Source organism: Solanum tuberosum, unplaced genomic scaffold, assembly GCF_000226075.1.
Source record: "Solanum tuberosum cultivar DM 1-3 516 R44 unplaced genomic scaffold, SolTub_3.0 scf00603, whole genome shotgun sequence".
NCBI classification, from domain to species: domain Eukaryota; kingdom Viridiplantae; phylum Streptophyta; class Magnoliopsida; order Solanales; family Solanaceae; genus Solanum; species Solanum tuberosum.
In genome coordinates this window covers 42,408-54,598 of record NW_006239544.1, presented here as the reverse complement: position 1 = coordinate 54,598, position 12,191 = coordinate 42,408, and the positions used below count along the sequence as shown (strand labels likewise).

The window sequence follows — 12,191 nt, the reverse complement described above, 5'->3', positions numbered from 1 at the left end:
TTATCTTATTGTTCTTTGTGTTGGATGAACTTGTTGTGTATGTGGTTGTTGGGTGAATCGGGAGGCCAAGGGTTCAAGGGTCGTAATAATTGAAAGCAAGGGCAGTCCGTATGTTACAAGGGTGAGAAGTAGAGGTAGTATACGTGATGTAAATGCTTAAGTGGATTTCACTTGGAAGAAAGGGATTCGTATTTAGTGGTTTGAAAGCTTGACGTAATGTACTATGTGACCAGGGCTGGGTAATACGAAGAGAAAGTAAGGGTGTGACGTGAGCGGTTAGTTGGAACGCTTGTAGTTATATTTGGGGATTTTTTGTGTGCTAGAATATATGGTTAGTCTATGACCAAGTACCTAGTAAGTAGGTTGACTGAAAAGATTGTTAGTAGTTAGAGTACTAATGTAATTTGGAGGTATTTCGAGAGAGAGTAAAGGTGGAGAAGCGAGTGGTTTTATTTCATGATCTTACTAGTTGGTTTCTTATGTTATGTGGTGTGCGTCGAGTTCGTGTGGTTGTACTGATACTACTCTTGCTATGTCTTTTGACATAGACTTGATGCAGGTTGGTGATATTCCATTAGGTGAAGACGAAAAAATTCTCCAGCAGCTTCTATCTTTCTTTCCGCATGGTGGGAGCGATGTCTTTTAAATTATTATGTCCAGTTGTACTCTTAATAGCTCTTGTATTTGTTTAGACTAGATTCTTGGGGGTGTTAGTTACTTTACAAGTTTAACTCTAAATTGTTTAAATTTTTATTTAGAGAAAATACATAATTACCCCATCAAATTTGTACCATTTTTTGAAGTAGACGCCTAAAGTTTGCGGGGGGAGTCCTATTACCCCATCCAACCATTTCCAAGAATTTTAAATACACTGTTTTTATAAAATTTGCAGTCTCATAATTTGTGCGTGTGTTTCACCCTCTTACTTGTTTAATAGTAGGTCGGGTAAAACCCTGACCCACTTACATTTTAACCCATAAACCTTTTCAGAAAAATTCATGTTCATCTTTTCCAATTTCTTTTCCCAATTCTTTCGATTTACTTTACTTCAAAAGATTTATTTTTTTTGGATGTTTATTTAGTGTTTGATTTTAATTTGTTTCCCCAAAAATTAGTTTAATCCTTTTTAACTTTGTGGGTATTCCGAAATCAGCCTAGCTTTGAGTTCTATAAGTGAATTTCACATTTTTTTGAATTTGTACAAGTAGATTCTTTGATACTTTTGTTCTTGGGAAACTATATGAACGGAAATGGGTTCAAATTTCTTTGTTGAAAGGTAAATTATGTGCTAAATTGACCAAGTATTTTGTCGTTGTTAAATAGATTTTTCTAATAAAAGACCTTAAGATGGATTGCTAGAACTTGATGATAGAGTATACAGTAAAGCAATTCGCTTCGCGTAGTAAAAAACCAACTTTTGTTGTTGAGAAAAGCTCTCAACAATCATTAATGGTGGTTTTGGGAAGAAGAAACGTGGGTCTCTTTTCACTTTGGTTTAACAATGCCATGTGTTAGCTTTTCATTGGTTTGTGGCTGCAATTTTACCCTTTCACGCGCTTCTCTAGTGTGAAATCACAATTACCTTGAAAATGAGTCAAAATGATGTATTTATTGTGGATTTAAATGATTTCGTGGGGTAATAGGACCTCCGCAAACTTAAGGTGTCTTATTCAAAAAAGGGTTTAAGTTTGATGGGGTAATTATGTATTTTCTCTTTTATTTATGAAAACTCGATGATTTCGTTTATCTCCGTTTTTCGTTAATTTTTCCACATGTTTTAACTTTTGCGATATGATGTTTCTCCTACTTAGACGTTAGAGTGGGTGTCCGCACGGCCCAGTGGGTTGGGTCGTGACATATTCTAACTTCATGAATTTTCCTACTTTTTACATCACGATCACTACCATCAGAATCGTCATCAGAATCATGTCTTCTACCTCTCTGTGACTTCTTGTTTTTACCGTCACGACCATCATCATTGTCATCAGACTTATGTCTTTAACCTCTTTGTAAGGTCTTGTTTTTAGCATCACGACCATCATCATATTTATTCTCAGCAACATGTCTTTTCTCTTTCTGAATCATCTTGTTTAAGCCATCACAGTCATTGCCATGGTCATCCTCATCAGAATCATGTCTTCTACCTCTTTGTGAGGTCTTGTTTTTAGCATCACGACCATCATCATATTTATCCTCAGCAACATGTCTTTTATCTTTCTGAATCATCTTGTTCATGACATCACGATCATTGTTATGGTCATCCTCATCAGAATTTGTGAGGTCTTCTTTTTAGCATCACGACCATCATCATATTTATCCTCAGCAACATGTCTTTTCTCTTTCTGAATCATCTTGTTTTTGACATCACGGTCATTGTCGTGGTCATCCTCAATAAAATCATGTCTTCTACCCTGTTGAAGCTTAATGATTTTTGCATCACGGCCATCATTATCACCCACAAAATGTCTCATATGCAATTTCACGTGTTTCTTCTCATGATCAGACTCTGAATAAGAGTCAGAATCAGAATCAGAGGATGAATCGTCACTGTGATGCCGCCTTCTAACCTTCTTGAACTTGAAAGACAACTTTCTTGACTTTTTACCACCAACAGTATCAGAATCAGAACTAGCATGAGCCTTCTTACAGGTTTTCTTAGACTCTTTGGCATGGATTTCACTGCTGTCAGTGTTAGACGAATCGTCACGTCCTCTCCTCTTCTCTTTTTTCTTATGACGCTTACCCTCGTCCTTTTCTTTTGCCAAGTCATTAACTTCAGGGGCGTATCTAGAGGGGGTGTTGTGGGTTCACGTGAACCCATGCTCCCCTCTCTAGATCATATATAATAGTGTTATATTTTTTATAAAATATTTAAATATAGATGTGTGAACCCACGTTCAAAGTATTGTATTATACGATGATGATTGGGTGCACCCCTCTAAGTGAGGATAGAAATTTAAATCTTATATCTATCTTGTCTTTTACTAACACCTCTCTCTCTAAGTGGTTATTGGTTACACTTTTGGCGTTTCAACTAATTATTCTTTTGTTTTTTTCCATTAATCTTTCAAAATTTTCAAGTGTGTTACATTGAAAATTCCTAAAAAAATTAGCACTGTAAAATTTTTATATCATTAAATCAAATGTGTATATTAAAATTTAAAACTAGTAGCATTATATGTTTTGGACCTATAATTTTTAAAATTTAATGGTTCATATTAAAAACTTAAAAGTCAAACCGATCAAATTTATATTTAAGATACATTTTTTTTGTAATTGTGCACCCATCTTGTGGAAATCTTGGATACGCCTCTGATTAACTTCACCCTCTTCAAAATGAGCTAAAGCATCATGCTGCTTCTTCGGAGTGTCGTGTTCAGCCCCTATCTTGAGAGCAACTTTTAAGTTTTCCATTTGATTTTCTTTCAAAGCAGCGATCTGGTGTGTTTGTGTTTCCAAAACCCTGGAATGAACAAGTTTAGTTATTGCATATCAACCTCACGGTATCTATAAAAATACTGAAAAAATGATCAAAATAGTCCCTAATGTATGAGGGTTGCATTATTTTGATCCTTAATATATTCAACATGATTCATATGGTCCTTAATGTATTATAAAAGATACTCAATTTGGTCATTTGCCCTAAAAGTAACAAATCCATCAGTTAACTTTAACGTCAGGCCCACTAAAAAATAAAATACCAAAAGCTCCCTTTCTCCTTCATCAGGCATAGCTGAAAGGGATAATTGTACAAAATGACAAACTTATAATCTAAAATAAATGGAGTAGCTACTGTTTGATTTAATTGCGCCCTGTAGCAAACGTTTGCCAGTCGCCTCTCTCCCTCCAAATTCTCGCTCGCCACTCTCCCTTTCTCGCTCGCTCCCCCTGTGCTCGCCTCTCTCGCTTTATACAACAGAATTGTATAAATTGCGTTTTTGTTTGTATAAAGCGAGATAAAATTGTATATACACATGAAAATACATATATATTCGTCCTATACACTTATAATTATACAATAAAAATATTCCCCTGCCTAGTTCTCTTTTGCCTTTCTCTCTTTCTCGTTTTATACAAACACAGATTATACAATATAATGTAAAATTTATGTTTGTATAATGTATAATTTATGTTTGTATTAAAGCGAAAGAAAATTGTTATATACACATGCAAATACATATATATTCGTCTTATACACTTATACTTATACAATACAAATATTCCTCTGCCCAGATCTCTTTTGCCTTTCTCTCTTTCACGTTTTATACAAACACAGATTATACAAATATAATGTATAATTTATGTTTGTATAAGAGAAAGAGAGCGATTTTTTATATATAAATATTTTTGTCAACGATTTATACAAACGAGAGGCTAACAACAATTTATACAAATGGCCTGCCAGCGAAATTATACAAATCTGAAGAGGAGCCAACGAATTATACAATTGCTTCTTTTTGTATATATGTATAGCGAAATAGACATAACTTTCAATTTGTATATGTATAAGCGAATTATACATATATTATGTTTGTTATGGAGCGCAATTATGCAAACTTTGCTATAGCATACAAATATGATTTTTTTGTTTGCTATATGTGAAAGTTGCTCCAGCTGAAAAGCTTGGCCTAATTGTTCTCCCTTCTCCGGTGATTATAATGTTCTAGGCCATCGACACACCACCGGTCGTCCACCAGTCAGCCGTTGCTCTCCACTTTAGTCCCTCCGCCACCCATCCTCTATTCCCACGGTTTATTAGCCCTAATCCAAAATTAGGATTTCTAAAAAAATTATATGTATAATTAAGTTAGAAAATTAGTTTTTTTTTTACATTGTTATTGATATTATAAGATTTGATCCTATATTTAGAATTGTTAATGTCTCTAGTGAGAGCCAATTGTATATGTGTTGTCGTCATAATTTTTTTTAACAGACCGTGTCCCTGTGTTTGTGGCAACATTTTTCAGCTTTAAAATTTGTCATAAGGGGTTGATGAAGCAAATTTCTATTTCCTTATCAATTCTGCTGGCTCCAAATATAATACATCTAAACACGAATGATAACAGAGTCAAATCTAGAAATTCATTAGCTAGTTTCAACTAGATTTTTTATTGGGTAAGACTTACCCGTATTGGGTGTTTACATCAAGTCAATACATGCATGTCATGTGTTTAAATTTATTGTACATTTTACTTAATCATAATTAATTAACATATGTTTTATTTCATTAAATCATGTAATAATGGAAATTGCATTAGTTTGGTGTATACACCTGGTGCGGGTAAGTTTTTTGCATTTTTATTGGTGATTGGAATAATGTTGGATAAAATAACATTAAAAATGTTGGTGTAATATACCACAAATATAATAAATTACAGTTGAAATAAAATGAACAAAAATGAATATATTAATCTTCAGGCTGAGGCACGGATATCTCGCTCTGTTTAAGGATATCCAAGCCCACTGTGGCATAATCTACACCGATCCAGCAGTATCACTCTTGACTTGTCCCCTCCAGGATACAACAGTCCAACAACGTCGTACAACTCAAACAAATCCAGATTAGTTGAAGAGTCCAAAGCTCCACAAAAAAACACTTTCCTTCAACATATAATATTCTCTTTTGTATAGTGAATATAGTGGAAGACTTAAAATTTTCTTTGTTTCAACTCTCTCTTTCACTACACGAACCTCAATATAAACTTCTTATCTTTTCTTACATTATTTCACTTCTACTTGGATCCTTCACAAAGGAAGAAACACCACTATTTATAGGTGAAGCAGTCTTTCATATAATCAATGGGTAGAATGAGGGGTAGTAATGTGGGTAGATGTTACATGAGTTACAAGAAACTAATGGTCATATGAGTTACAAGGAACTAATGGTCATATGAGTTACAAGGAACTAATGGTCATATGAGTTACAAGGAACTAATGGTCATATGAGTTACAAGGAACTAATGGTCATATGAGTTACAAGGAACTAATGGTCATATGAGTTACAAGGAACTAATGGTCATATGAGTTACAAGGAACTAATGGTCATATGAGTTACAAGGAACTAATGGTCATATGAGTTACAAGGAACTAATGGTCATATGAGTTACAAGGAACTAATGGTCATATGAGTTACAAGGAACTAATGGTCATATGAGTTACAAGGAACTAATGGTCATATGAGTTACAAGGAACTAATGGTCATATGAGTTACAAGGAACTAATGGTCATATGAGTTACAAGGAACTAATGGTCATATGAGTTACAAGGAACTAATGGTCATATGAGTTACAAGGAACTAATGGTCATATGAGTTACAAGGAACTAATGGTCATATGAGTTACAAGGAACTAATGGTCATATGAGTTACAAGGAACTAATGGTCATATGAGTTACAAGGAACTAATGGTCATATGAGTTACAAGGAACTAATGGTCATATGAGTTACAAGGAACTAATGGTCATATGAGTTACAAGGAACTAATGGTCATATGAGTTACAAGGAACTAATGGTCATATGAGTTACAAGGAACTAATGGTCATATGAGTTACAAGGAACTAATGGTCATATGAGTTACAAGGAACTAATGGTCATATGAGTTACAAGGAACTAATGGTCATATGAGTTACAAGGAACTAATGGTCATATGAGTTACAAGGAACTAATGGTCATATGAGTTACAAGAAACTAATGGTCATATGAGTTACAAGGAACTAATGGTCATATGAGTTACAAGAAACTAATGGTTATATGAGTTACAAGACACTAACGACCATGAGAGTTACAAGAAGTAATGGTCATATAAGTTACAACAACTAATAGTCATTTATACTCACTAACATATGCACTTAGTATTTTATTTTAATAATAAAATACATATACACCAACAAAAAAAATATCCCAATAATATGAGTCAATTATATATACACATTTTGATATCAAATATCTAAACCTTTATACTAAAAAATTCTACACAAAAAAAATAGCTTGATAAGATTTCTATTTAGATAAATATTTTTAAAATATGTGCATACATTATGAAGTATATCTATAATTACATACCCAGTTTATTTCTTTTTTTATGACCCATTAGATTAAAAACAGAATGTATGAAACAAATAGTTTTTGTTTTTTATAATTAAATATATGAGTATAGCTGTATAAGTTATTTATATTTTTTTAATTAGAATATTTTATTTTAGAAAATTTCTTATTTTTACTTGAGTGTGCTTCTTTACTATTGCGCTTCAAAGTTTTATATTTACTTGATAAAAAAAAAAAAAAGTCTTATGGTTACTTAGACATTACAATATTTTTCTTAACGTATATACAAGGTTATTTCTTGAATAGTTTTTGATATTCTCCAAAAATCATGATATGGAATTATATGGTGATTCCATATCATGATTTGAGATATTTTAATACAAAAATTGATTCACGAGTTTATATTTTGTTAAAACAACCCCACATTTGTATCTACTAATCATTTATTTCATAAGTAAATAAAATTTATAATCACATCATTACTTTTAAAATTTATTTATTCTCACTGACATAAAATTTATTATTCTCACCAACATATAGTCACTTTAACTCACACCAATCGATTGTTAAAGTGAAGAAATATTTATGGTCTATGAGCATGAAAATATAGTTGCGGATGATATTGACCAACAAATGGCTCAAAGTAACAATGTTGGTTCGTCTTCTCGGTCACATGATCGAGAAATGAAAGTTCAACGTGAGAAAATTTTCCGTACTATGTGGGAGGATTATATTAAAGACTAGTACACTACAATTTATGTTCAATTTTTTTTTTATTAAATTAAAGTTAAATGAAACAATTACTTAAGTGGAGAACAAATAGCTTTGTAATAATTTATTATGCGATTTTATAATTTTTGTTTATTTGATAAGATTGAATAAACAATTGGGGCTATTTTAATAGTTTTACAACTTATGGAATTTTTATGTTTATGAGAAAAATATACAACACAAAAATTTCCATATCGCATGTCCAAACAAAACTTCAAATTTCATCTCATGATTCCATATCATGATATCATATCATGATTTCATATCATGATACCATATCGCATGGCCAAACGGGCCCATAACATCACCATTATAGTGTCCACCACTGTGGATGCAACAAGAAATTTACAAAAATACTCTTCCATTTCATCAGAATTACCATTTCTAACCTTAACATTCCATTTTTTAGAAAATTCATCAAATTTAGCAAATTCAACATTCCTATTGTAAAAAAGGGTGATATTAAATGAGTAACATAGTCATCCAAGTATTGAATGAATAGCTTTTTTTGGTATATAAGTAGGTGAAGAAGAAGGAAAAGGAATATAAGGAAGTTGACAAAATTGTTTAGGTAAATGAAGATGAACTCTATCATAAGAATATTTTTTCCACGTAGGAGAGTAACAATCTTCTTTTTGAAGAATGAGATTTGGTATACATAATTTATTTATTCAAAGTCTTTATAGTTTGACTCTGAAAAAGGAAGTTATGACAATTAAAAGTGGACAGAGTCAGGGGCGGAGCAACTGTAGAGGAAGGGGATTTGGCCGAACCCACTGACTTTTTCGTAGACTCTATATTTATATTAAAATATGAAGTACAATGTATATATATATATATATATATATATATATATATTTCCTGCAAACTCATAAACACACTGAAGCATTTAGTCCAGTGATAGTTGAGCACCCATCGAGATCATTCACACCCCAGTGGTCCAGGGGTTCGAATCTCGGTAGTCACACAAATTTGGGTTTATATAAAAAAATAATTAAAAAACAAAAAATTGTTAAATGAAAAATAAATAGTATTTGTATCGTACTCTGAAACTACAATATCTGACTATTGATTTCTATTCATATTCAAAAAGTTTAACTCAATTTTTTTTCTCCAAAAGTTATGATTCTAACTTTTATTGTTGATCTAATTGTTGCTATCCAACATCTGGCCTCCGGTGTATACTCTTGTCTCTCCCTTTTCATTTTTTTCCTTATTTGGTTCCTTATTTGTTTTTAGTGAATTGAATACTTGTATTTGTTCGTTAATTTGATGATTGTTACTTTAGGTTAAGATCGGTATTCTTTTTAAAAATTTAGAACCAACTGACATGAAATCATGTCTCCACTTCTGCATAAACTGTGTCTTTTTATCATTATCTAAGGATGAATTTAAACGATACAATATAAGAGCACAAGAACAAATCTAACTATTTTTTCTTTTGGCTTATACATTTTGACATATATAACAACTTTTTTTATTTTGGTTTTAAGACCAAATGAGCTTGTGGTCATTAATTAACTGCGTAGATGGTTAAGCTTGAGGAAGTCAACAAAATTGAGAGAGTTGTACTTTCACCTCACCTAGGCATTAAGTACGAGCTGTATACTTTTCAATCATTTTTGTGCACTAGGTAAACCCAAACCTGTAATAACCTGCTGCAAATCACATTGAAGATATAAATCGTACTAGGTAATTTTTATGCGATAATTTTTCAATGTTAATATATACAATATTTAAATAATTACATATTTATTGTTCATATTAATTGAAATTTTTAGTTTGTACTCAATCTTTTACTAATCATTATGTAATATTTTTAAAATTTTTATTATTTGTTAAAATACAACTGATGTAATTATAATTAAAAGTTGTAGGTAATTATATTTATAGCTAATTTCTACTCCTTAATTTGTTTAATTCATTTCAATTTGAATTAATCACGTTTTAATATTGACTTTCTCAGATTTTTATCAATTTTTTTAGGTGTCTTCTTAGACATTTCAAGCCCAACCCAATTATATTATCGAATAATTAAATTTAAAAAGACATTGTCTAACTTTGAATGTCTTATAAAGCGTAACAATCACTACAATATTGATGAGTTAGACCTATTTTTATAATTAAAGGTAATACGAAATATTATACAAAATAAAAATTATACTCCAATTGACATACTAGGTGATGTCTTAATGCTATTTTTTATAAATATTTCTACTACTTCTAGATAAACATTTGTGGTATTGTGTAACGTATAATAATTTATATATAACTATTTCAGTCCTATGAATTATTACAAAAAAATTTATTATACTATCAATTGAAAAAGAGAATTAGTTATCAAATTTATAATTAACTATTAGAATATATAAATGATTACATAAACATAAGATCTCTTTTTAAAAAAATATTTGACTTTAGGTCTCGCATCCTATTAAGCTATCGCAATTCTGGCTGGGTGACATATCAATATATGTGATAAATTTCAATCTTGTATCTATAAATTACACAAAAACAACTTTTTGGGATTCATGTTGTTGACCGTCCGAACTCCGAAATTACTTTATTGTAAATTTAATTTAACTTAATTTAATTTAAATTAAAGTAAAGATGAATTAATATTAATAATCATCACAAAAATATTCAGAAAAATTTAAGGGATAAATTATTAAATTGAATTACATATTATAATAGTTAGTAATAATTTTTTTACCAATTTTAAAGATTTAAAAATTAATACTAAATTGACTAATTTTCAAATGAAGTTTAAACATGAGTCGATACTCAAAATTCAACTCTAAGATTACTACTAATCTTAAATTCTCTCACTCACATTACATTGCATAAAAAAAATTAAATGTCATAATTTAATTTAACTAACCAACATTCACATCCCTTCATGTCTAAGACTCTAAAAACTCTCACTCAGCAAAAGCAATAAATAATTATTTAGAGAGCAGAGAGTTGATATGTGTGGCTATGTTTTGGGCATCAAATGCAATCCCATAAAGTCCTCTTCTTGATAACCCCACACAATAGAGTCCATTCTTCCCCTTCCAATGTTGTGGAAATTCTGGCTTTGGTAATCCATCTTCATTCAGCAGATAATCATCTCCCTACACAATAAACACATATAGAATGCAAAAAATAAAATAAAATTTAGAATCATCTGAACTTATTATCTTTTTCTTCAAAAACAAAATTAGAAAACAGAAGAAAATCACACAACAAAGAAGACAATTTAATATTATTATTAGAATAAAAAAGAAAAGTTTACTTACCTGAAGCCACTTGTGAATAGTTCTCTTGAATCCAGTAGAAAAAACAATACCATCAAATTGATGAATTTTACCATTTTCCAACACAACATCATTTCCTCTTATGCCTTTCATTACAGGTAACACCTGTCACCATCATTTTATTTAATCACATGATTCAGATACGGTTCGAATTCCGCGAATCAAACAGTTTATGTTACCTGAATTTCACCGGACTTGATCTTTTGATAAGTCCCCACATCAAAAACAGGGTACTTCCCATACTTTATTTTACAAGCAAATGGTCCTTCTTCTGGCCTTTTCACACCATAATATTTGCTTATATCTCCGTACATCAACTTACTTAACATCACCATTATAGTATCCACCACTGTATATGCAACTTTGTACTTCAACAACATCAACCCCAAATATCCCATTTCTCTTGATATCAAGTGCATCTGTAACATACAGACACACGATTAGAAATTTGGGATTTTAAGTTTTAGGACAGAAGAATGATATAACAAAAATAAAATAAAAATATTATCATTAAATATTTATCAAATAAGAATGAGTACCCTATAAGAAATCATCTGGATTACGTAAGATAAATTTTATCCAATGTCGTACTTTCAATCTTTCTGCTTCTGGCATTACCAGTAATAACATTTAACCTTCCATTTTTTAGTAAATTTATCAAATTTAGCAAATTCAACTTTTCTTTTGTAAAAAGGGGTGATATTAAAATGAGTAACATAGTTATCCAAGTATTGAATGAATAGTTTTTTTGGTATATAAGTAGGTGAAGAAGAAGGAAAAGGAATATAAGGAAGTTGACAAAATTGTTTAGCTAAATGAAGATGAACTCTATCATAAGAATATTTTTTCCACATAGGAGAGTAGCAATCTTCTTTTTCAAGAATGAGATTTGGTATACATAATTTATTTAGACATGCAGATGTAGCAAGACCACCAGGCCCAGCACCAACAATGATAACCATAGCTTCTTCATGATTATCAAATGTTGTCATGACTAAAATTGAGAAGAAAATTTGATGGTGTTGAGAGAAAAAAAAAAGATGAGGGATATCTATATACATGGAAATATACTAGAGGAC

The 12,191-nt window shown here is 31.0% G+C and overlaps 1 protein-coding gene across 1 annotated transcript; it reads right to left on the bottom strand.

Annotated features, from left to right (window-relative positions):
* Window positions 1-10,633: 10,633 nt before the first annotated feature.
* LOC102595525 (probable indole-3-pyruvate monooxygenase YUCCA10) lies at window positions 10,634-11,582 on the bottom strand. Its single transcript, XM_015304844.1, has 3 exons — window positions 11,292-11,582; window positions 11,095-11,217; window positions 10,634-10,929 (listed from the first exon to the last, which is right to left on the bottom strand). The coding sequence occupies exons 1-3, from the start codon at window positions 11,538-11,540 to the stop codon at window positions 10,759-10,761; spliced, it is 543 nt and encodes a 180-aa protein (XP_015160330.1). The 5' UTR covers window positions 11,541-11,582; the 3' UTR covers window positions 10,634-10,758.
* Window positions 11,583-12,191: the final 609 nt, after the last annotated feature.